General features: G+C 41.5%; 1 protein-coding gene across 1 annotated transcript in view; it reads left to right on the forward strand.

Annotated features, from left to right (window-relative positions):
- The window catches only part of LOC124625231 (fatty-acid amide hydrolase 2-A-like), a 255,926-nt gene that overhangs the window by 122,875 nt on the left and 108,450 nt on the right, over nucleotides 1–24,601 (forward strand). The window contains exon 4 of the mRNA XM_047149155.1: nucleotides 520–737. Within this exon, the coding sequence (XP_047005111.1) occupies nucleotides 520–737 (218 nt within the window). The remainder of the gene's footprint in view (nucleotides 1–519; nucleotides 738–24,601) is intronic.

Consider the following 24,601-nt stretch of genomic DNA (forward strand, 5'->3'; position numbering starts at 1 on the left):
TTCTGCGGTTATTTCACGCAGTGTTGCCTGTCTGTTAGCACTGACAACTCTATGCAAATGCCGCTGCTCTCGGTTGTTAAGCGAAGGCCGTCAGTCGCTGCTTTGTTCGTGGTCAGAGGTACTGCCTGAAATTTGGTATTCTCGGCATACTCGTGACGCTGTGGATTTAGAAATATTTAATTCACTAAAGATTTCCATGCCACTAGTCTCAACTACCATTCCGCGTTCAAAGTGCGGTAATTCCCGTCGTGCGGCCGCAATAACGTCGGAAACCGTTCCACATGAATCACCTGAGCACAAATGACAGCTCCACCGATGCACTGCCGTTTTAGACATTGTATACGTGATACTACCGCCATCTGCATAAGTGCATACCGCTATCCTATGACTTTTGTGAGCTCAGTGTATGTCATCATCTTATATGAAAAAAAAAATAAAACGACTGAAAAAAAGAGTACGTTTTACTGACTGGGGGCCGCAGAGCACGAGATTGAGAACTGGTTGTGTACATATTGGCAGGGCTGAGCCACGCTTGCGGACGACTGACGCACGCGGCGGTGAAGGCGGACAGCGACGCGGAGGCGGTGAGCCGCCTCAGGGAGGCCGGCGCCATCCCGCTGCTGGTGAGCACCACGCCCGAGCTGGGCCTCTGCTACGAGACCTATGAGAAGATCCACGGCGTTACCCGCAACCCCTACGATACCAGACGCACCCCCGGCGGCTCATCTGGCGGCGAGGTAGGTGGCTTTGCAGAAGGTGCTCTAAGCATTAGCATTAGCCTTGTAATTTGTATCGATTTCACTGTGTCTATTTGGTGGAACATGATTACACTGAGAAACACGTTTTTGCCCATTGTTTACTATGAGAATTATTGTTGCTCTTTTTGAAAAAACTGTTCACTGCAGTGAATGTCGCTACAAAGCCTTTCACAGATTTTAATAACTTACATGGTAATTGATAATTCATTGTTCTTGAAGTGATTTACGTGAAAGAGCAGCAAGTTTTTCTTACTCAGCCTCTAACCTTTATAGTTGTTACTTAAGCTCTAGGAAACTGATGTCCGTTTTGAAATTTTCTTTTCGTATGCTACAATTACTGAAAATTTGTGTTTCAAAATCCGTGCAGAATAGTACGGCCAGCAGATGCCGACTCATCAGGGTATGTCTCGGGAGAGTGCTAGTGGTGGGGGTTGCAGGCTGGTTCTGTAGGGGAAATGCCAAGTGCTGAAGGGGAAGTGCCGTTCTAAACTGCAGCCTAGGCTCACATTCTTTGAAAATATTAAGTGGAGCCCCACCACGCCGACACCTGCATGGTGATCAGTCAAAAAGATCTGTCACCTCAGCATTGGTTAGTATGTAAAAAGAATTTCGCTGAAAATGCAGCGCTTTATTTTCGCCTGTCTTTGTAGTGTCACAAGTAGCGAATTTGGAATAAAACCCCATGTTTCTCTTGTTGCCATGTTAAAATTTGCTTCTTTTGCCAAAACAAACCGGCGTTTACACAATGTCACCACACTGACATGTTATGAAGATGCAGTTGCGAAAGAATTCTGAAATAGTGGTTTATTAAGTTTATATGTGAAGAACTGAGGATAATAAGGTCAATAGCTTATGAAAAAGCACATGCCCAGAACAAAAATGAATTATAATGTTTAATTCGCGAGGTACACATGAAACATCATCCAAAATTGTGCTAAACGCATTCTCTGAAAATTATTTCGATCAGTTAGTTCATGAGACCACACGAATAGTAAACGGTTGTGAAACCACACTTGACCTCTTAGCAACAAATAATCCTGAGTTAATAACGAGCAGCAAAAAAATGGCTCTGAGCACTATGGGACTTAACTTCTAAGGTCATCAGTCCCCTAGAACTTAGAACTGCTTAAACCTAACTGACCTAAGGACATCACACACGTCCATGCCCGAGGTAGGATTCGAACCTGCGACCGTAGCGATCTCGCGATTCCAGACTGTAGCGCCTAGGACCGCTCGGCCACCCCGGCCGGCAGCGAGCAGCAAAACGAATACAGGGATTAGTGAACACAGTGATCGAATATTGTAGATTGAATATTGTAACCCACAAATCCTCCAAAAATAAACGAAAAATATGCCTATTCAAAAAAGCAGATGAAAATTCACTTGACGCCTTCCTGGGAGACAATCTTCACTCCTTCCAAATTAATAATATAAGTGTAGACCAGATGTGGTTTGAATTCAAAGAAATAGTATCGGCAGCAATTGAGAGATTTATACCAAATAAATTAACAAACGACGGAGCTGATCGTCCTTGGTACACAAAACGGGTCAAAACACTGTTGCAGAAACAAAACATGCCAAATTTAAACAGACACAAAATCTCCAAGATTGGCGGTCTTTTACAGAAGCTCGAAATTTACCGCGGACTTCAATGCGAGATGCTTATAACAGTTTCCACAATGAAACTTTGTCTAGAAACCTGGCAGAAAATCCAAAGAGATTCTGGTGGTATGTGAAGTATGTTAGCGGCAAGAAACAATCAATGCCTTCTCTGCGCGATAGAAATGGAGATACTATCGAAGACAGTGCTGCCAAAGCACAGTTACTAAACAAAGCCTTCCGAAATGCTTTCACAAAAGAAGACGTAGTAAATATTCCAAATATTCCAGAATTCGAATCAAGAACAGCTGCCAACATGAGTAACGTAGAAGTAAATATCCTCGAAAGAGTGAAGCAACTTAAATCACTTAATAAAAGCAAGTCTCCTGGTCCAGACTGTATACCAATCAGGTTCCTTTCATAGTATGCTAATGCATTAGTTCCATACTTAACAATCATATACAATCGTTCGCTCGACGGAAGACTGAAACGTTGCACAAGTCGCACCAATATTCAAGAAAGGCAATAGGAGGAATCCACTTAATTACAGGCCAATATCGTTAACGTCGATATGCAGTAAGATTTTGGAACATATATTGTGTTCTAACATTACGAATTACCTCGAAGAAAACGGTCTATTGATACACAGTAAACAAGGGTTTAGAAAACATCGTTCTTGTGAAACACAACTAGCTCTTTATTCACATGAACTGTTGAGTGCTATTGACAAGGGATTTCAGATCGATTCCGTATTTCTGGATTTCCGGATGGCTTGTAGCGAAATACCACACAAGCGGCTTGTAGCTAAATTGCTTGCTTAAGGAATATCGTCTCAGTTATGTGACTGGATTTGTGATTTCCTGTCAGAAAGGTCACAGTTCGTGGTAACTGACGGAAAGTCATCGAGTAAAACGGAAGTGATTTCTGCCGTTCCCCAAGGTAGTGTTATAGGCCCTTTGCTGTTCTTTACCTATATAAACGATTTGGGAGATAATCTGAGCAGCCGTCTTAGGTTGTTTGCAGATGACACGGGACACATGACCAATGTATCCTGCCGACCAGGGAAAGAGGCGCGACTGTCTCTGAGAAGAAGGTGGAACGTTCACGGTGGCGACCCGAACCAGATGGCGCATAGACATTGACGCTCCTGACGCCACTAAAAGTGACAGCCATACCTTAGGCATCAGGCAGATAGGCGACTGCATCAGCGAGGATGCCGTCACGTAAGAGGATCGCCACCCCGCTACCAGTACGGGAAGCATGAGAGACATGTGCTGTAAAACCATAGGGAGCACAGAAAGTTGCAACGTGCACCTCCTGGAGGAAAGCAACGTCAACGTCTGCAACATACACAATCTCATGGAGTGAAGCCAGTTTGTGATGTTCGCGAATGGTATTGACATTGACCTTGGGTATGGAGTAAGTCTGGAAAGCTGTCATCGCCAAGAGGATAGGTAGTCCATACACGGGGGAAGCACAGGGACCTCCCTGTTAGGCGCCTCTGTAAGGGCACATCAGGCTGACGGGGAGGGAGCTGACCCCACCAAGGGAGGTCCATTGCTCTGTACACCTTGAGAACGTCGATCCTCAGCATAGACGTCGTCTGCCCAGGAGACAGGCGCCTCTCTGGACCGGTTCAGCGGAACACTATCATAGGTACGACCACAGGTAGGGTGAGAGACAGAAAGGGAGGCGAACGCACCAGATGCAGGGGGAAGGGGGGGGCGGTCGGTGTCCGAAGGTGGACGCTGACTGGAGATGGAGGCGGGGAAGGACGTCGCGACGTCAGGTGTCACGGCGTCAGAGGTCAGCGTACCATCAGTAGCAGGGACGTCATCCTGTGCACTCGTACAATGGAGGCAGTCATCAGGAGTGTACAGAATTGACTTTTCCATTTAGTTGGCTGTCGTCTGAGATGTGGCCAGATAGCAGAAAACAACCAATGGAGACGGGACAGACAGCTTGTGCCTGCTGACGGTCATCATTCATTTGTAAAATGTTCAAACGTGTGGCAATTCCTGAGAGACCAAACTGCTTAGGTCATCGGTCCCTAGACTTACAGACAACTTGAACCAACTTAAACTAAGAACAACACACACACACACACACACACACACACACACACACACACACACCCATGCCCGAGGGAGGACTCGAACTCCCGGCGGAGGGCCCGTGCAGTCCGTGACATGACGCCTCAAACCGCGCGGCCACTCGGCGCGGCAATCATTTGTATTGTCTCTGGCAGGAGTGTAGGCGACACAAGCGAAACGTCCATCTCGTCGTCGAGAGGAGTCGACGCCGGTGCCGAGTGATTCAAATGGGGCACAGCAGGTAGCATCGCCGCAGACGCGTAAGATAGAGGTAACACAGTGGTCGCTGTAGGAAAAGCGACGTCACCGATCGGCGTCTGAACCATTCTACTCGGAGACATTCAGAACGGTCATGGCTTTCCCGGCCATAATCTGAACAGGTGTGCGGCTGGCCATCGTACATGACGACAGCCCTGCAGTCTTTCGCCAGCTTCATCTACACAGTAATACTGAGGATCGAAAAATGGATTCCGAGAACACCTTCTGGTGGGAGACGCATTTGATCTCATATAAAACTTTCTACTTCATACGGCTTCTGCCATTCGTGAACCAAAGGAAAAGTTAATTCAGATTTGGTTTTGCGGTAAGAAAACGCCATGATGGTCGATGAAGTCGGACTCTTGAGAAAGCCGCTACGCAGAAGTAAACAAACGCGCGCTCGCTCGCAAGTAGCACAACAGGGGATCGTAAACAAGGCGTGCGCCTCACCATTGCGGAAGGAAGACTGCCACTGAGTTATAGAGGCAGATAGCTTAAGGACTGGTAGTTTATGTAATCAGCGGAACCAGAATCTAAAAGTCTGGACATAAAAAATGGTTTGAATTTTCAGGTCTTAGGTAAGTATTGTGACAGGGCCGGCCGGCAAGCCGGAGTTCACGCAGGCTGGGCGTGTGTGCCGCGCGCAGGCCAAGGCACGGCCTGTCTCGGCTTTTCTCGGTGCTTCTTGGAAGTACCCACAACAGCGCGCCATTTCATTGACTATCGTGGCATTTTCCGGTCGGCACAGTTCTCCTGAGTTCGGCAGAAACGTGACTCCTGGCTATGTGTTCGTGGTATGAAGACGTTCACTGGTCCAGGGCTGTGTACACAAAAAGAGGTAGTCTAGAGATCTATCGTTACAGGCCTTTAAAAATGAATAGCACTGACGGAAGAGAGCGATGAGAATTTTCAGTATACACTATGCAGTCACATAAACGACGGGTATAGCAAGTTTGCTGCTATACGACATTACAGTACCATCTAGAAGGTATTTAAAGACTTAATTGCCAATGAAAGAGCAAAACATTTCGATCGGTAGACGGGCTTCATTGTTCTGTACATCAAGAAGCACTTTGTGTTAAATTTTCAGGCGTGGAGCACACGAAGAAGCTGCAGGTACGAACAGTAAAATTTCTAAAGCTGAACGCGTTATTCCACTGTCAGTTGCAAAAATTTTCCATGGAACTGAACGAAGAGTTTGGAGACTATGTATTACTGCAGAGTATGTTCGTTAGGTCAAGGTGCATGCCTGGATACAATTTTTTGACTTAAGCTCGCTATTGTTAAATTTTTGAAGGAAAAAGGTGTGGAGGAACAAAAATTAGAACATCCAGAATGAACTGCAAACCTTACATTTTAAGTGGACGTGGCTACACACTGACAAAGTAAAATACTGCAAGGTGAGAAATAACTTCTTTCCGATTCGATTGGAATGCACTTAAAAAGAAAAGCTCGTTGTAGAAGCGACACATTTAGAATCTAGCGCTAAAGATAATGTGATGTTTGAAGAACTCATCGTCGCCCTTAAAGAGTTACAAGAATAGCTTCCTAAACGTTTTGAGGGCATTGCCAATCTTAAATCCGTTTTCGAAATGTGTTTGAGGCCGTTAGCAGTTTCAGTTGGAAGTGCTCCTGTGGATATGGAGATATAACTGATTGATATGCTGGATAATTCTCGTTTCAAATTGTCCAGGACCGTCTACATTGGTTTCCTTGGGTTGGCTTTCGATGTCTCCATAATGTGGTTGTAAAATTACTACCATATTTCGACCACGATATGTAGCTGAAGCGCGAGTTTTTCGATTATGAAACTAAATGAGTCACGATTACGTGTCAACCTAAGTGCGTGAATCTGTGAAATTGTCTGTGTATGCCCATATGCCGACGGTTTTTACTAGATAAAACTTATATTCTGTTTTCAGCACGCCAAACATAATAATAGTGAAAATTTGTTTTGTTTTTGATGTATATTGTTGAAAAAGGAGCAAGTCACATGCAGTGCAACCGCATTGCCATTTAAATGAGGCACGTTCGCAGTTTCCCCCTCTTCCCCGCCCTCACGATCAGACTGCGTGGCGCGACGGTGAGGAAATATGCCAGCCGGGTCGATCACCATGGCATTCGTGCCAGGGCTCATCCCGAAAGCCGAAATCTTGGTCACCACTGCATTATGACACAGCTGTCAGTCCAAAAAACATTGGATTAATAAGAAATAATGAAAAGTTCAGATGGTGGTTGTATTTAATGCTTAATGTGTTCTACATAGCCTCCCCATATTTATTTACAACGCACAGAACATTCGTAGAACCATGTGAGACTTTTGAGAGTCTCACATGGTTGTACGAATGTTCTTTGAGACATCATTCAACTTGTGCGACACGTTGTCTTGAATGGCGGTTATGGCGGCAAACGTTGATCCTTGATGTGTATAGCTGCACTCTATCGTTGTGGGTTAGTCTCGTCATCCTTAATGATTTTGTACAGGAACGAATTGTCCGAGTTTTGCATTTCCATCAAGTCGCGGCAGGCGTCCACAGATCGTTACTCTTCTTCGAGAGTAAAATAGTTCAAATGGCTGTGAGCACCATGGGACTTAACTTCTGAGGTCATCAGTCGACTAGAACTTAGAACTACTTTAACCTAACTAACCTAAGGACATCAGACACATCCATACCCAAGGCAGGATTCGAACCTGCGACCGTAGCGGCATGGATGTGTGTGATGTCCTTAGGTTAGTTAGGTGTAAGTAGTTCTCAAGTTCTAGGGGACTGATGACCTCAGAAGTTAAGTCCCATAGTGCTCAGAGCCACCCCAAGAGTGTGCGACCGAACCGCCGAATCTTTCCATCAGTAAATGGGGTATGTTCTCAACTGACTCGGTTGTTTTAACCCCCTCCACTGACGGAATGACCCGCTTCCTACTTCCGTATGTATAAAGCCAATACGGACTTGTAGCTGTCACGCCTTTGCGCTTACTGCTACGTATTTTAACCGTAAATAGCTCAGTCCTAATGGTAAGAGGTAGTAGTGAATTCACGTTATTAATCTTCGAATACAGCGCAGCTGCCACAAGCTCAGCTCACTTTTACTCCACTCCTACCCTCGCCATTGCACCACATTAACTAGGTGCTACATGGACCTTGCTAAATTCACTTGCGTATACATTTTTGACCGTTACTCGCCAGTATTTACCTAATGATTAGTACACTCCTAACCGGACTATTTCCGAAAGAGCTGTGATGATTGAACGGGTTCGATCCATGGCCTACAGTGCCCTACAGTTCACACGGTAACACTGCCTACCTGACCCACTTAACTTGGTAGTGAGCTTATGTATCCAATCACCACTGCTAGCAGCAGTGGATAATCCTATCAGCACGACGAGAGCAGCAGACTTACCGTCGAATCCTCCTGAAAATGCTTATAAGTACGGTCGCCAGCTCTGAAGGAGCAAAAGAATAAATCAATTTTTTGGCTCGTTTCAAAGTGAAACGGCTTGAGTTGAATTTAAACTTAATTCTGAATATTACTATTTCTGATCATTCTAGGTGATTCTACGAAGCAAATACTCTCTCAATTTCTGTGAGTTGGCTTGGTAATTACCACCAAGACAATTTATGCAACTTAGGTTAACAAAATTCTATCCTTCAACTTATTTAATGATTTTGGATATTACTCTTTGGACAACTGACATAGAATTAGTTAAGTGACTTTACTTGAAAGGTTACTCAGAAAAATTTAAGTAACTATAAATAGGCGACTCATTCTGGTGTGACCATTGCTCTTTTCAACATTCTTATACGCTAAAGTATTCTACAACCAAAAGAATTGTAAATGAAAGAGGCGATGGTGGCCTCAGTCTGATTTCACTACACTACGTTTGAGGTTACTACACTTTACAATGAACAACATGCGTCGTAATTTTACTCATTACTATATTCTGTCCTCTGCACTTGCATAAAAGAAAACTGGTATTCTCCTTTTACATGTATACAAAGTTCGACTTAACAATTGCAAGCAGTCTTGCCTTGGGTAGACGTGTCGGTGCTGGTGGCGAGATGCATGTGGCTAACGCAGCTCTTCACGCCTCATGCCCTTAATGGCTGCTGGAACTACGAGCTGTAGCACTCGTATAAGCTACTGCACGTCCGCCATAAAATCTGGGCGCAGACAATCAGCCCCAGTGGCATAGAGACGGCTTCGACAACCATTCGTCACGTTCTACTCCACAAACGGCGACGATATTCGCCTCTTCGCTCTTGCACAATCACTTTTGTGAGAGCACAGTTACACACGTCCGATCACGTCAACACTCCCCAGGCCATTTCATTGTTCAGTCCCTGTGTCTCCAGCTACCTCTAGCTACGCTCGTATCACCAAGAGTGGGGGCGTTCCCCTACCACCTTTTCACTGAAATCATTTAGTATTTAAGAATATTTATATTTATTACCCTGGAGTTCATACCAGTCATAATAATTTACTACTAGCGCTTTATAACATTAAATCATACAGTAATAACTTATAATTACCAAGAAAAAGAATACATTTGACTCCGAGAGCTTAGTGCATTGTCTGACAGGTAGCGCTAATTCCCAGTTTCGCCAATAGATGGCATCAGGGTGCACTCCCTGGCAGTCTCACACCAGCGTGCCCGTTTCCGACGCGCGGGCTCCAAATTACTGTCAGCCCACCATCATTTCAGTTCCGTTACACATGCCCCACTTCTTATTGAAGTATCTAACAGTGATAATTCAATAAGAAGTCTCTCCTATAATGAATCTGAAATTTTCGTTAAGCTTTTTACCAAGGGTTTTCCCATTCTTACTGATACACCTCGATACTTATATTACATATTTAAAATTAAACACCAATTCTTTCTCTCTTTCCTGCTAAACATTACATAAATAATTTACATATATTCTTTCCAATTTTCTTACTTCTAACACAGTACACTTTAAACATCTTTTTTTTTTTTTTACAAAAATTTTAAATACACTTCTTTTATCTCAGGCAAGTAAAACACACGTGCCTATTACTTTATTGCCCGTCCTTTTCACTTTACCTCCTCACTTTTCTACCTCTTCCATAACACTTATTTACACATCTATTAAGGCTTTCTTAGAAGCTCAGTCTTTCCCAGTCTGTTTAGTCTCTGGCTAAACTAGAAGTTTCATTAGAATACGTTTCTTACTCTCAGGCATTTGCCTGTTAATGGGTACTCTAAATAATAAGCATTCACATTGGGTATGGACACTATTTTAAATGGTCCATTATATATATTTAAATTTGCTGATCTCGTTATTAATTTCACTTGACTTTTCATGTGTTTTTACAAGAACGAGATCACCTATTTTGAATTTAGGATTCCTTACTTTTTCGTCATGACGACGAATTCTCGCATCTGCTTGTTTTCTCATCTTGTCTTTTACTAAGTTATTTTTACTATCATAATCTAATTCAACTCTATCTGGAAATTCTAGTAGGTCTTCTACTAGACTTTTACTTCTCGTCTTTTTCAGGATTTCTTCTAGAGTAAATCCAGTGCTCCCGTTTGTTAATGAATTCATGATTTCTTCGAATTCACTCACATACATGCCCCACTTCTTGTGGTTACTATGGCAGTACGTCCTAAATAACCGACGTATCTCATGCATATATCTTTCTGCCGGATTGCTTGATGGATGATAAGCTGAGATATGTACCACTTCTACCTGTTTCTCAGTTATCCCATCCTTCCACATTTTTGAGCAAAACTGAACACCATTATCTGATAGTATTCTCTTTGGCTTCCCTACTTTCACAAAATAATCACACACCATTTTATCATACATAGCTCTGGCAGTAGCTTTTCTCGAGGGATATAGCTTTATATACTTTGAGAAAAGTTCAACTGCTACAAATATGTACACAAAACCCCCCATGGTTTTCGGTAATGGTCCAAAGATATCTACTGATACTATTTCTAATACTTCATCAGGTTTTATTGATTGCATGGGCCCTTGATTAGTTTCATTTGTTACTTTCGCCTTTTGGCATAGATCACAAGATCTTATCCTCTGTGCTACCCTTTGTGCCATGTTGTTAAAGGTAATGCATTCATCTAACTTATCGGTACTCTTCTGTGCACCACAATGGCCATATGCCAAGTGAACATAATCTGTCAGCACTTCAGTGTGTTGTTCCGGCCAACATACTCTCCACTTCCCTGGATTATTTAATCTTTGAAGATACAGTACACCTTTATGTATTTTATATGAAGCCCTTATGTTAGTTGCGTCCGGATTGTCAAACTTGACCTTTACCGACTTGAGTGCATCATCATCACTTTGATATCTTCGCATATTCCGACATATTTCCCTAATTTTTTCTCTTCCTTCCGCTTTTTTGAAGTAATTCACCTCAAAAACATCTTCCTATTCTTTACACTTTCTAGTGTCTCACATCCTTCCGGTAATCTCGACAAAGCATCTGGTACTGCATGTTCTTTCCCTTTAACATACTTGATCTCTATACCAAATTGTTGTAAAAACAGCGCCCATCTGGTCAACCTGTTATGTAACAATCTGCAGTCCTTCAAAAATATTAAAGCTTTGTGGTCTGTATGGACCACAGTCTTATGTCCCCATAAGAAAAGTTGAAATTTCCTAAAACCCCATACTATAGCTAAAGCCTCCTTCTCTGAAACCGTATAGTTTCTTCCGTACTTAGACATGGTTCTACTCGCAAATGCTATTTGTCTATAAGTTTTTTCCCCATCTATCATTACCTCCTGAAATATGGATACTCCCAATCCATAATCTGAACTATCTGTTGCCATGTGGAATGGTTCACACAGGTCAGGGTGCCATAACTTTATGTTTTTAGCCAAATTGTCTTTTAGCCAGTTGAATGCTGTTTCACATCCCTCAGTCCACATATACACACTGTTCTTCTTAAGTAGGTTGTTCAGATGTGGGCTATTGAACACCTGATCATCCGCATACTTACGATAAAAGGAACAAAGTCCTATAAACGACTTTAGTTGTTTTTTATTCTTGGGAGCCGGACAATTTCTTATTGCTTTGACTTTATCGGGATCCTTTTCAATTCCCTCTGGTGTTACTATGTGACCTAAAAACTTTATTTCTTTCTTCACAAACTCGCATTTTTTCAGGTTCAGGGTCATTCCTCCTTTAATTAAAGCTTTGAACACCCTGTTGCATAACTCCATGTGCTCTTCCCATGTCCTTGTAGCAATTAACAGATCATCTACATAAACCGTGATTAGCGAACTAAGTTCACTCCCTAAAATTTTGTCTAAAGCCCGAATGAACACTGAAACGGAAGTATTTAGGCCAAATGGTACCAGTGTGAAATGGTAGCATTTGCCATTGAATAAAAATGCCGTGTTCTTCCTAGACTCCTCACTTAATGGGATTTGCCAGTATCCTGCAGTTAGGTCTACACTAGTCATGTACTTTACACCATTAAACTTCTGCAATAAATTATCTATGTTCTCTGGATGATCCAACTCCCTCTTCACTACTTTATTCAGAGTACGAGCATCTATCACTATTCGTACACTTCCATCCTTCTTACCCACTATCACCAGTGGGTTATTATATGGGCTAGAACTCCGTTCAATGACCCCACATGAAACCATTTTATCTATTTCTTTTTGAACTGCTTCTTTCTTAGACAAGGGTACATTATATGGTGGTTTAAAGAAAGGTTCATGCTCCTCTACCTCCATGCAGTACACATAATTTATCACTCGTCCTGGTTTGTCCGAAAATACCTCCTGATTTTCTATCAGAATTTGCCATAGATCCTCCCTTTGGGCATCAGATAGTCCTTCCGTTTTATCCACTACATTTCGAAGGAGTGTCTCCTTATTTCCATCTTCAACTATCTGCCTCACCAGAAACCAATCGAATTTTTGACCTATTCCTGAATCATGATCATCTCTAAATTCTACCCATCTCAGCTGGTTCTCTTCCATTACTCTAGATGATTCAAATGGTATTTCTAATACCGCACTATCAACTTTACAAACTATTATGCCTTTGTCACAATCTATAATTACTTTCTGTTTTATTAACCAGTCAATGCCTAAAATGATCTCGGCACTGAGCTCTGGAACTACTAAAAATGCATTCGAAAATTGCTTGTTTTTTATCTTAAATTCCATCATCACTTGATGTTTAACAGGTTTACTACATTTCCCTGTCGCCCCTATCACTTTAACACCTGTTACTGGCATCATGACTACTCCTCGTTGCTCTTTGATCATCTCAAAAAATGCGTGCGAAATAGCACTTATTTGAGCACCCGTATCCAACAATACATATAAATCGTACCCACATACATTAATGGGTAGGATTGTTTGCATCCTACTGTCCTCTTTCATACTTTCTTTATCTTCCCATAATAAATCCTTTTCCACCGCCAAGTCTTGCCATATTATTTTTCCGGTTTTTATACTGACCATTCCATCTGGAGGTTTCTTTCTCCTTGTCATCCTAAATTCTTTCACCACTTTTTCCAGTAGTCCTTCGTCTAGGCTCTTTAATGCCATCTCGTTCTCATTCGAATCTGTCATGCCTGAACTCTCGGTTGCGGAATCGGAAACTTCCTCTACTTCTTTTTCTCCCTGGATGCTTTCTGATGAGTCTGACGATAATTCCTCCTCCTTAGAAATATGACCTTCTTCGGATTCAAATAATTCTCGCAAATTATAATCCATTTCTCTACTTTCCATTTGTTGGATAGTGCATTCGCCACTCTTACTTTCATTATTTTCCCCTACTAATGGAATTCCAGTCTCACTCAACTCATTTGCTTCAGTACTACAGGGATCACAACACTCTTTCTCTTGGTTAGATACACTTTCTCTAATTTCTTTAAAAGAATCTTCATCACAGTCATGTACTCTTGCTGTCACTAGGTACACATCATAATCGGTATGGCTCTCTAACACTGTCATATTCGAGTCCAAATTAATCACTTGAGTGGAAGATCTTTCTAATTGTGCTGGCTGGCTTTTGAGCTGATGTACATATTCTGCATACGAGGTAATTTCTGAATCGGCATGCGTCTCTGCACTATGCCCCTTTTTCTTATCCACCCTTCCCTCTTTAACTACTTCTCGATGCGATTCATCGACTATTCGTACGAACCTTTTACCATAAGTCACATCACTCCTCCCTTGCCCCTGCCTCTCTGCACAGTTGCCATCCCTACCGACAAACAACGCCTTCTCTGACTCTTCCTTCATCAATTTGTCTCTCTGACCTCGAATTGTGCTTATTTCATTCACGTGAGCCTTCACATCCGACCGATATTCTTTTCCTACTTCATTTCCCTTAATAATTCCTCCCTGCTCTCTCTCCTCCGTTTGTATCCCTGCATTATACTTCGCAAAGTTTCGTTTATGTAACTGCTCTTCAGGCGAACGACGCACTATCCTACTATAGTACTGACTACTCCGATCTTCCCTATATTTGGGCCATTTCTTTCTTTCCGCGCGCGTTAGGCCCTTGACCTGCGCGGTATTTAGTTTTCCTGATTTTGATAATGCATCCCGTTTCCCTGATAGTGTCCTCTCCCTCGCTGAGAGTTACCTCCTCGACCTCTTCCTCTCATCATGTTAATTTGCGGTTCATTCCTACCACCTTTTACTATTCCATTCTGATTTCTGAAACCTCGAAACTCTCTAGTTTCACGCCACCTATCTTCATTCTCGATTTTTTCTAAAAATTCATCGAATGTTCGATGAGTGCCTCCTACATAACGCTTTGAATCGTCAGGTAGCTTTTTCCACAACTCCCACACTATCTCCGATTCTGATCTACGATCTTTAAGATACTCCAAACACTTGAACCATCTTTCACAGTATTCTTTCATGAGCTCACGCCCATGTTCTGGCATTCTGGCGACAACGAATTCTCTCCACAACCTATCTCTCTGTTGTGTGCTCCAGAATTCCTCAAGGAACTTTTCTTTGAAGTCTGTAAACTTCAAATTGTCGATATCCAAATTCAATCCCCAACGTTTAGCATGACCTGCTAAAGCGTCTATTACTAAATTAATTTTTTCTTTATCCGACATGTCTGTTGGTAAGACACGTTCACAATTTTTTATAAAATCCATTGGATGCCATCCACCTTGTTTCTTTTGAGGATCGTATTTTTCCTCCCTACTCAGTATTTCCGATTTTTGCATTACCAATGGGGTACTACTACAGTTAAGAAACGTCTGATTCTGAACTTGCTGACTTAACAATTTTATCTCATTACGCAGTGTATTTTCCTGCTCCTGCACACATGCATCAAAACTCAACATGGTATTGCGCAGTGTTTCAATATCAGCTGCCGTTTCTTTAACAATCTCTTTCTTCACAACTGGTACTATCACCTGTAATTTACTTTCAATTATCGGTTCTAATTTTTCACTAACCAAAGGTTCCACTGATTTCTCTATTCTCTGAATTTCGGTATCAAATCTTTTCTCTATTTCTGTGACTTTTCTCTGAACATTTGTTATTTCAGCCCTAATGCTATTTACTGATTTGTTTACCTCTGTGATACGCTGGCTTTGCGTATTCAAAATATCTAAATTGGCTTTTATTTTACCAGATAGGTTTTCATCCAATTGGGATATATGACTAGCCATTTCTGCTTTCAAACTAGCATTCCCTTCTCGAATTTGCGCCATCATCCTATTTAACAAACTTGTTAATTCCATATCCTCTCCCTTGTGACTTGCATCCACAGATACATTGGGTTCACTTTCCACTACCTTTGGTTTCACTTCCCGTTCCTCCTGTCTTGTGGGTGTGGATTCATCTTTAAGATTTTCCAACCCTACAACAGTATCTATGGTCCCTAATTCTGGGTCTGACCTTGTAATGTTTTCGTCTTGCTTGTTACTATTTGACTCCATCTTATGCTGCTGTATTTCGTGCCTAATAGAAATGTTCATTAAACCAAGTATTACTTGTTTAACTCCTACTATTGGACTTTCTTTTGCTGCTTTGCAGGTTGTCGTCTTGAACTTACCAATTGTGGTATATTTGTCTACAACAGAATTTTAAATTTAAAATTTTCTTGAAACTACAAGTTTATATAAAACACTTTTATTGCAGCCATTATTCTACAAACTTGGTAAGTCCTGTCACGGTCGCCACATGCGACCGAACCGCCGAATCTTTCCATCAGTAAATGGGGTATGTTCTCAACTGACTCGGTTGTTTTAACCCCCTCCACTGACGGAATGACCCGCTTCCTACTTCCGTATGTATAAAGCCAATACGGACTTGTAGCTGTCACGCCTTTGCGCTTACTGCTACGTATTTTAACCGTAAATAGCTCAGTCCTAATGGTAAGAGGTAGTAGTGAATTCACGTTATTAATCTTCGAATACAGCGCAGCTGCCACAAGCTCAGCTCACTTTTACTCCACTCCTACCCTCGCCATTGCACCACATTAATTAGGTGCTGCATGGACCTTGCTAAATTCACTTGCGTATACATTTTTGACCGTTACTCGCCAGTATTTACCTAATGATTAGTACACTCCTAACCGGACTATTTCCGAAAGAGCTGTGATGATTGAACGGGTTCGATCCATGGCCTACAGTGCCCTACAGTTCACACGGTAACACTGCCTACCTGACCCACTTAACTTGGTAGTGAGCTTATGTATCCAATCACCACTGCTAGCAGCAGTGGATAATCCTATCAGCACGACGAGAGCAGCAGACTTACCGTCGAATCCTCCTGAAAATACTTATAAGTACGGTCGCCAGCTCTGAAGGAGCAAAAGAATAAATCAATTTTTTGGCTCGTTTCAAAGTGAAACAGCTTGAGTTGAATTTAAACTTAATTCTGAATATTACTATTTCTGATCATTCTAGGTGATTCTACAAAGCAAATACTCTCTCAATTTCTGTGAGTTGGCTTGGTAATTACCACCAAGACAATTTATGCAACTTAGGTTAACAAAATTCTATCCTTCAACTTATTTAATGATTTTGGATATTACTCTTTGGACAACTGACATAGAATTAGTTAAGTGACTTTACTTGAAAGGTTACTCAGAAAAATTTAAGTAACTATAAATAGGCGACTCATTCTGGTGTGACCATTGCTCTTTTCAACATTCTTATACGCTAAAGTATTCTACAACCAAAAGAATTGTAAATGAAAGAGGCGATGGTGGCCTCAGTCTGATTTCACTACACTACGTTTGAGGTTACTACACTTTACAATGAACAACATGCGTCGTAATTTTACTCATTACTATATTCTGTCCTCTGCACTTGCATAAAAGAAAACTGGTATTCTCCTTTTACATGTATACAAAGTTCGACTTAACAATTGCAAGCAGTCTTGCCTTGGGTAGACGTGTCGGTGCTGGTGGCGAGATGCATGTGGCTAACGCAGCTCTTCACGCCTCATGCCCTTAATGGCTGCTGGAACTACGAGCTGTAGCACTCGTATAAGCTACTGCACGTCCGCCATAAAATCTGGGCGCAGACAATCAGCCCCAGTGGCATAGAGACGGCTTCGACAACCATTCGTCACGTTCTACTCCACAAACGGCGACGATATTCGCCTCTTCGCTGTTGCACAATCACTTTTGTGTGAGCACAGTTACACACGTCCGATCACGTCAACACTCCCCAGGCCATTTCATTGTTCAGTCCCTGTGTCTCCAGCTACCTCTAGCTACGCTCGTATCACCAAGAGTGGGGGCGTTCCCCTACCACCTTTTCACTGAAATCATTTAGTATTTAAGAATATTTATATTTATTACCCTGGAGTTCATACCAGTCATAATAATTTACTACTAGCGCTTTATAACATTAAATCATACAGTAATAACTTATAATTACCAAGAAAAAGAATACATTTGACTCCGAGAGCTTAGTGCATTGTCTGACAGGTAGCGCTAATTCCCAGTTTCGCCAATAGATGGCATCAGGGTGCACTCCCTGGCAGTCTCACACCAGCGTGCCCGTTTCCGACGCGCGGGCTCCAAATTACTGTCAGCCCACCATCATTTCAGTTCCGTTACAAGTGGATGACAAATGTTGATCATGTGACGTCACAATGTGACGTACATCGCCGCAAGTGCAGTGGTTGGGCTTGTCGATCCTGTCATCGCCCGTAGGGGGCTGTGTCCTAGACAAAAAAAAAAAAAAAAAAAAAAAAAATAGCTCTGAACACTATGGGACTTAACTTCTGAGGTCATCAGTCCTCTAGAACTTAGAACTACTTAAACCTAACTAACCTAAGAACATCACACACATCCATACCCGAGGCAGGATTCGAACCTGCGACCGTAGTGATCGCGCGGTTCCAGACTGAAGTGCCTAGATCTGCTCGGCCACCAACGGCCGGCTGTGTCCTAGACATCGCGTCGCCCAGCTACTCTTAGTTCTTTCATTATCCGATGTGACTCGGTAGTGCTTGCGGGAGTGGTAATACAAGACAACGATGACTCGTTTACATTTAAGAAAACATGGTGCTTACTGGAGAGATGTACAGCACTTCCCAGTACCAGCGAGGGTAGTACCGAGAACCTCAATCGCTGCGTATGCGACGAGGTACCTCGTCAATTTTTGGGTTATTTCCCGACATTTGCGGTACCATGTGTCTTATATTAAATTACTTGTCTGAGCGTCATATACTTCGCTACGCTAGTTTTTAAAAGTTTATAAGAATCACTCTGTATATAGCTGACCGGCTAACCCAGTGCATGGTGCAAAGTTTCAGTTCCAGGATGACTATGTAACGGCTTCCAGGGGCAACAAAACTGATTAAAAAAATAGATATTTCATATGATTATTGATTATTGACAAAATTAAAATAATGTCTTAATCTACTTACTAAGAGGTATAATCTTATGTTAAAGGCTTATGATATCAATGCAAGTATTAGAGAGGAAAAGTATATATGTCCTGAGGCAGCGTAATAACTGTGGGCAATTTACCCAGACAATACACATCAGTATTTGGGAATGAGAGAGCTTAGCGACTTGCAACAAACTTTATATACATAATTTCAAACTTTTACCAAACTAATTCTCGCCGACACTTCCCACAAAATATCTTCGGAGAAATGTTTATTGTTTACTGTATTCTCTCTGTTGATGCAGTAAAACGTCAACGTCAAACATTGTGTTTTAACTTACTACTTGCTTACTACTAATTTATTCGTAACATATTTCGCAGACAGTGTCCACATATACTACTTGATACACCTGCAAAATTATGTAACTGTATCACACATCGTTCAGAAGATAAGCCGTCGTAAACGTTGAGGTGAGCGAAAAACTATATTTTCTGCAAATGGAGCGCATCTTACCAGACTATACTCATACAGCGTTTCATAGTGAGAGCAACTTCCGACAAACTTTACACATAATGTCAAACCTTTTTGAAACTTTTTCTAGCTCACTTCCCACAAAATAATGAAAGACAAATTACCGCTTACTATGTTTTCTATGTTTATACAGTAAGACATCAGCATCAAGCATGACGTTTTAATTTATTACTCCTTTGCTACTAACTGTATTAGCAACGTATTTTGCAGACAGTAGGCAGATATGCCAGTGAATGTAATTGCAAAATTATATTATTGTAAGAGACAGTACGGAAGATGCAACTTTTTATACATAGGAGTTCGATTCTTTAAAGAACCGGCGTCAGAATTTACTGGTGGAAGTATGAATTGGCGCGCCAAGGCAGGTAAGGGCCAGTCAGCGGGCGAGAGGGAGGGCAGATGTTGAAAAAGTGTTCAGGAAATAGGTGCTTGGCGGTTAACAACACGACACTGGAAGTCGCACAGATGTTTCGGAACGTACAGTTCGCGCGTGCGTTGAGGAGGTCCTTAGTCCATCATATTTTTTCTTGGATACAAGCGCGGATGTGTTCAGAAACCCTGTCGGGACTTTCATATATCCCACCTTTTTTAAAGTGAACGTATTTCAAATTGTTAGCAATGCCCAAAAGTCGGCACATTTAGCCTCCCGCTTAACCTTTTTAGCCTAACTGGTGTCGTAGGGAAAACACCGTAATATTTTCAATCCGTGCCTGCCTAAATGATGGTTTCTCACTGGGTCCATCATTACATCATTAATATGCGCATTCACCTTGCGTCAAAACAGGAACTACGATCTAAAGGTGGCTGCAGTCCTACTTGAAACAAATAAAGTCAATAAACAGTTCATGTCGTTAGACTTCATTGTTTTTTGCAATAATTGTGTGTTCTTGTTCTTATGGTAAGTCTTTTTGTATTTTATGTACTCAGCTATAATACCAGTTTCTAAATAGTACAGAATATTAAACATATACACGTAAATAAAGTTTTTGCAAATAATGCTAACATGTTTTTTTTCGTGGTTTCAGTCGGAACCTCAGCACCACAAAACATTAATGACTTTCAAGTATGTTGTGAGTCTTTGAAGACAGACACATTACTGTAAAACTTTATAAATTGGTGTTATTACTTTGAGATACTCTTACATGTAAGTTTTTTTCAATTGTTGTTATGTTTACATGAAGGAAGAAGGTAAATATGCTTGTACTTTGAGTGCAAACAGGAGTAACCTTCCAGTGTTACCAAGAGATAGCCATCTCCAAAGAGGCGAAAGTGCAGAATTTACAAGTGATAATGGCGGTACACGCCTCAGGCGGAAGGGCAAACGCTGTGTCACACAACTGTCTGAGTAATTGGTAACTAATGAAACAAACTCTGAGCCCAAAAAAAGAAAGAGATGGGAGCATAACTACAATCAACCGTCCAAAAATTGTCAGGGATTACAAGAAAAACATGGAATTCGTTGATAAAGTAGACATGTTGAAGGCAACGTGCACCCTTCACCTCAAAAGCAGAAAATAATGGCCAATACGTTCCCAAGTGTTCATTGAAATCTTTCAGGTCTGAGTTAGCTACCAAAATTTTTGGGACATATTTATCACCCCTTTTGGGGGGGGGGGGAAATAGCCCAAGAAACCATTTCAAGCTGTACGTCTCAAGGGCAGTGCGTACTTATAAAGCAACACACATGCCGGTGAAGAGCACTTCTAGACGTTGCACCTATTGCAGCAGGAAGAATGCCAAATGAGCAAGATAGGTATGTTCCACATGCAAAGTTGGTTTATGTGTGATGAAGGGAAGAGAGGGCTTTCAACAGTATCAAAAGTAGTGCTTTCGTTTTTGAGGACTAAAGGTGAAAAACTGAAATAATTTTTTACATGTTTGAAATGCAGGGTCACCATACATTTGTATGTTATGGACTCTGCTTTTTTGATTGCATTCTCGATTCTGTTTATTTTGTAGAAGTACTTCTGTTCAACGTGTAGCACATACAATTAAACATTTTGATATGGGATAAATGAAAAGCTGTACAAGTCTGCTGAGGTTGGTTTTGCTACACTGGTTTCACACCGAAATCACCGGTTTGCCGCGCTGGGTAGCCGTGCCGTCTAGGCGTCTTGTCACGGTTCGCGGGGCTGCCCCCGTCCGAGGTTCCAGTTCTTCCTCGGGCGTGTGTGTGTGTGTGTGTGTGTGTGTGTGTGTGTGTGTGTGTGTGTGTGTGTGTGTGTGTTTTGTCCTTAGCGTAAGTTAGTTTAAGTTAGATTAAGTAGTGTGTTAGCCTTGGGACCGATGATCTCAGCAGTTTGGTCCCATAGTCCTTACCACAAATTTACGAAAACTTTACCACCGGTTTATGTCCTAGCAACACATCAAAACATTGTATTCCAGTTTACCTGGTTTAATTCTATAAGAAATATATAATTTCAGTTCAGAATTAAACAATAACGTAATTCATTCCTCAAAGGGTGAAATCTTACTTGAGACGAGTCATAACACTCCTAAAAATCGGAACATCGCGTGGAAATCGGGACATCTCACAACACTTGCAGTATCGGACATTTTTTCAAAGTTATAATAATATCTGAAAATTGCATGAGAACACTCCTTACACTAAGCTAGTTAAAAGAGTTATAAAACTGTGGCATAAGAATATACTCGTGTTTTAAATATTTTCTCCACCTTCGTATCTGGTCCTTTAGTAAGGAGGGTTGTATCGGACATGAAATTGCAGTGTGTAAGAAAAGTCATTTTTGTTGCAAAAAAGGTTTAATTGAAGCGTAAATGGTTGTAAAGCTGAACGTGTCCATCAGTTTACCAAATTTATCATAGTATCTGTCAACTTATTCTTGACTGAAACCTGTTGATCGCTGCAAACTCGTGGATTCAGCTGTCCTCAGCCTTAAGCCTACATGACTTTTCATGAGATCATAGTAAAAACCCGTATACTATTATAGCTTTATTTATGCTCACCGTATTTGTACACTAGACTTGAGAACTCGTTTTTACTCAAAGGCGTAAGCTGGCTATATAAATTTTTAACATGTTCGTCAGTGAATGTTATCAGAAAAAAACTTATTCGTTCCTAGAACAGGTTTCAAGGTCACCTCTGCTTTTCGTAAAGCTATAAGTCGGTTACGTAATGTACTTCTTGGATCTGAATATTCCTCACTCGCTTCCAAGGTAGTAATTTCAAGAAGTCTGCCTTTTCTAAGCCTCTATTCATGTCATTTTCATCCCATTTATGTCCTGGCTTCTCTCCGTCTTTGCCTGCTAGAAAACTTAAAAATACAAGTTTTTTAATGCTCTTTTGTTCGTTACAAACCGCAGTTACTTTGCTCTCTACAACCTGCACGTACCGCTGTGTTAGATTAACATTCCCTTTGTTATTACTTGGGATACACATTGTCACAACCTAAAATATAGAGAACAATATCAGTTATATGTGAAGATACAATAAACATGCAACTTTACTTATTTGCAAACTAAACGCTGCACTTGAATATTAAATTCGTGCATCCAGATCTGGTTTGAGGCCAAAGCGACACAAGTGGCCGCTTGGGACGACGTAGTGAGAGTGGCGCCAGAGGCGCTCTTATGGAGCATCCCTACATAGGCTATATCATAATTAACGCAGAGCACAAACAATTTGCACCGTCATTAGATTTAGATTTATTTTTAACGGAACGACAACTAATGTATGGGATAGGAATTTAAGGGAGGGGGGGGGGGGAGGGGGCACCAAACGATACGTCACTTGTGTGGAAAAATGTTATTGAACCAGTCCCCCACAGTCCCCCATGCACCGAAAACCTCACTAAAGACGAATAACTTGTTGACATTCAGAAACGTTCTGTTGTTTTGATTCAGAATCACTTGACTGCTATTGTTCCTCCATAGTTCAAACTGCAGTGGCGTGACAGGTGGTGCCACTATTATAGTCACAAGCATAGAAAAATAAAATAAACAGCTGACATGTCTATTTACAGTAGAGAACGACCTAACCGATATAGAAAGTTTAGTCAGTATGAAGGAGTAGAGAGGAAAAGAAGGCGATTTACATTAATTTATCGAAATTAACATCTCTATGTTACTGGCAAAAATGAGATACAGAGGAATGTAAGAGGAAACTGAAGATTTTTTAGCTGACGCTCAGTTTGGCTTTAGGAAAGGTAAAGGCACCAGGCAGACAGTTCTCATTTTGGGACTGATAAAGGAAACAAGAGTTAAGGATAATCAAGGCATTTTCATAGGATTTGTTGACCTAAAAGAAGCATTCAGCGATATAAATGGTCCAAGATTTTCGAAATTCTCAGGGAAACAGCTGTAAACCACAGGGAAAGACGGGTACTATACAATACGTAGAAGAACCAAGAGGCAAACATGGGAAAGGAAGGAAAGGGGTGAAGAGCTCGGATTAGAAACGGTATAAGACAAGAAGGTAGTCCCCTCAGTGAAAATGAGGTCGGCATTGCAGGACCTGTTACATGAAAAGCATCTAGTCTAATGTGCACACACACCCGATTGAGATTAAGGGAGAAAAGACGAGGTTAATAAAGAGTAGTGAAAATGAGATTACAGATATTTTTAATATCAAAATTGAAGATCACGAATTAGGCAAATTGAAGAAATTTTGATACCTTGAAAGCAAAATAACACTAACGAACAAAACAAGGGAGACATAAAAAACAAACAGGCACAGCAAAGAGGGTATTATTGGCCAAAAGAATTCTACTAGTATCGAACATGGCCTTAATTTGAGGAAGAAATTTCTGAGTGTACATTCGAAGCTTAGAATTGTATGGTAGTGAAATATGGACTGTGGAAAAACTAGAACGGTGGAGAATCGAAGCATTTGAGATGTGGTGCTGCAGAAGAACGTTGAAGATTATGTGATAAGGAATGGAGAGGTTCTCTACTGAATAGGCGAAGGACGGTACACATGGAAAACACTAACATGAAGAAGAGACAGAATCATGGGACAAGTGTTAAGGCATCAGGGAATAACATCCATGCTACTAGAGGTTGTTGTACAGGGTAAAAACTGTAGGAGAAGACAGAGATTTGGATACATCAAGCAAATAACTGAGGACGTAAGGTATAAGTGCTACTCTGAATTGAAGAGGATGGCGCTGGCCGCATCAATGGAAAAATGGTGGTTGATCTCTGCGAGTGTGGATTGAATTACAGCTATCAGCCACTTTTAATGCCTGCAATATTTTAGGCAACGACACTTTTCATGCTTTCGCCCAACACCAAATTATGTGATATATTTATATTTGCGTCAGTATGTTTTTATCTATTGCATTTTAAATGCTGCTGTTCCTCTGTAGAAAATAGCAGTTCGTTTAGCTAGCACTTTTTCTAGGTCGCTATTTAGTTTCATTGAAAGTTATATGTGTCTTAGGTAGAACTTTACATGCAGCTTAAAGCATGGGCGAGCAACTGGCGACCCTCAGGTCGGATCCAACCCGTGACTGGTTTCAATCTGGCCCGTGGAAGAAATTCATGGGAGATAGAGAGAGAGAATCA

The sequence above is a fragment of the Schistocerca americana genome, chromosome 1 (assembly GCF_021461395.2).
Source record: "Schistocerca americana isolate TAMUIC-IGC-003095 chromosome 1, iqSchAmer2.1, whole genome shotgun sequence".
Classification (NCBI taxonomy): Eukaryota; Metazoa; Arthropoda; class Insecta; order Orthoptera; family Acrididae; genus Schistocerca; species Schistocerca americana.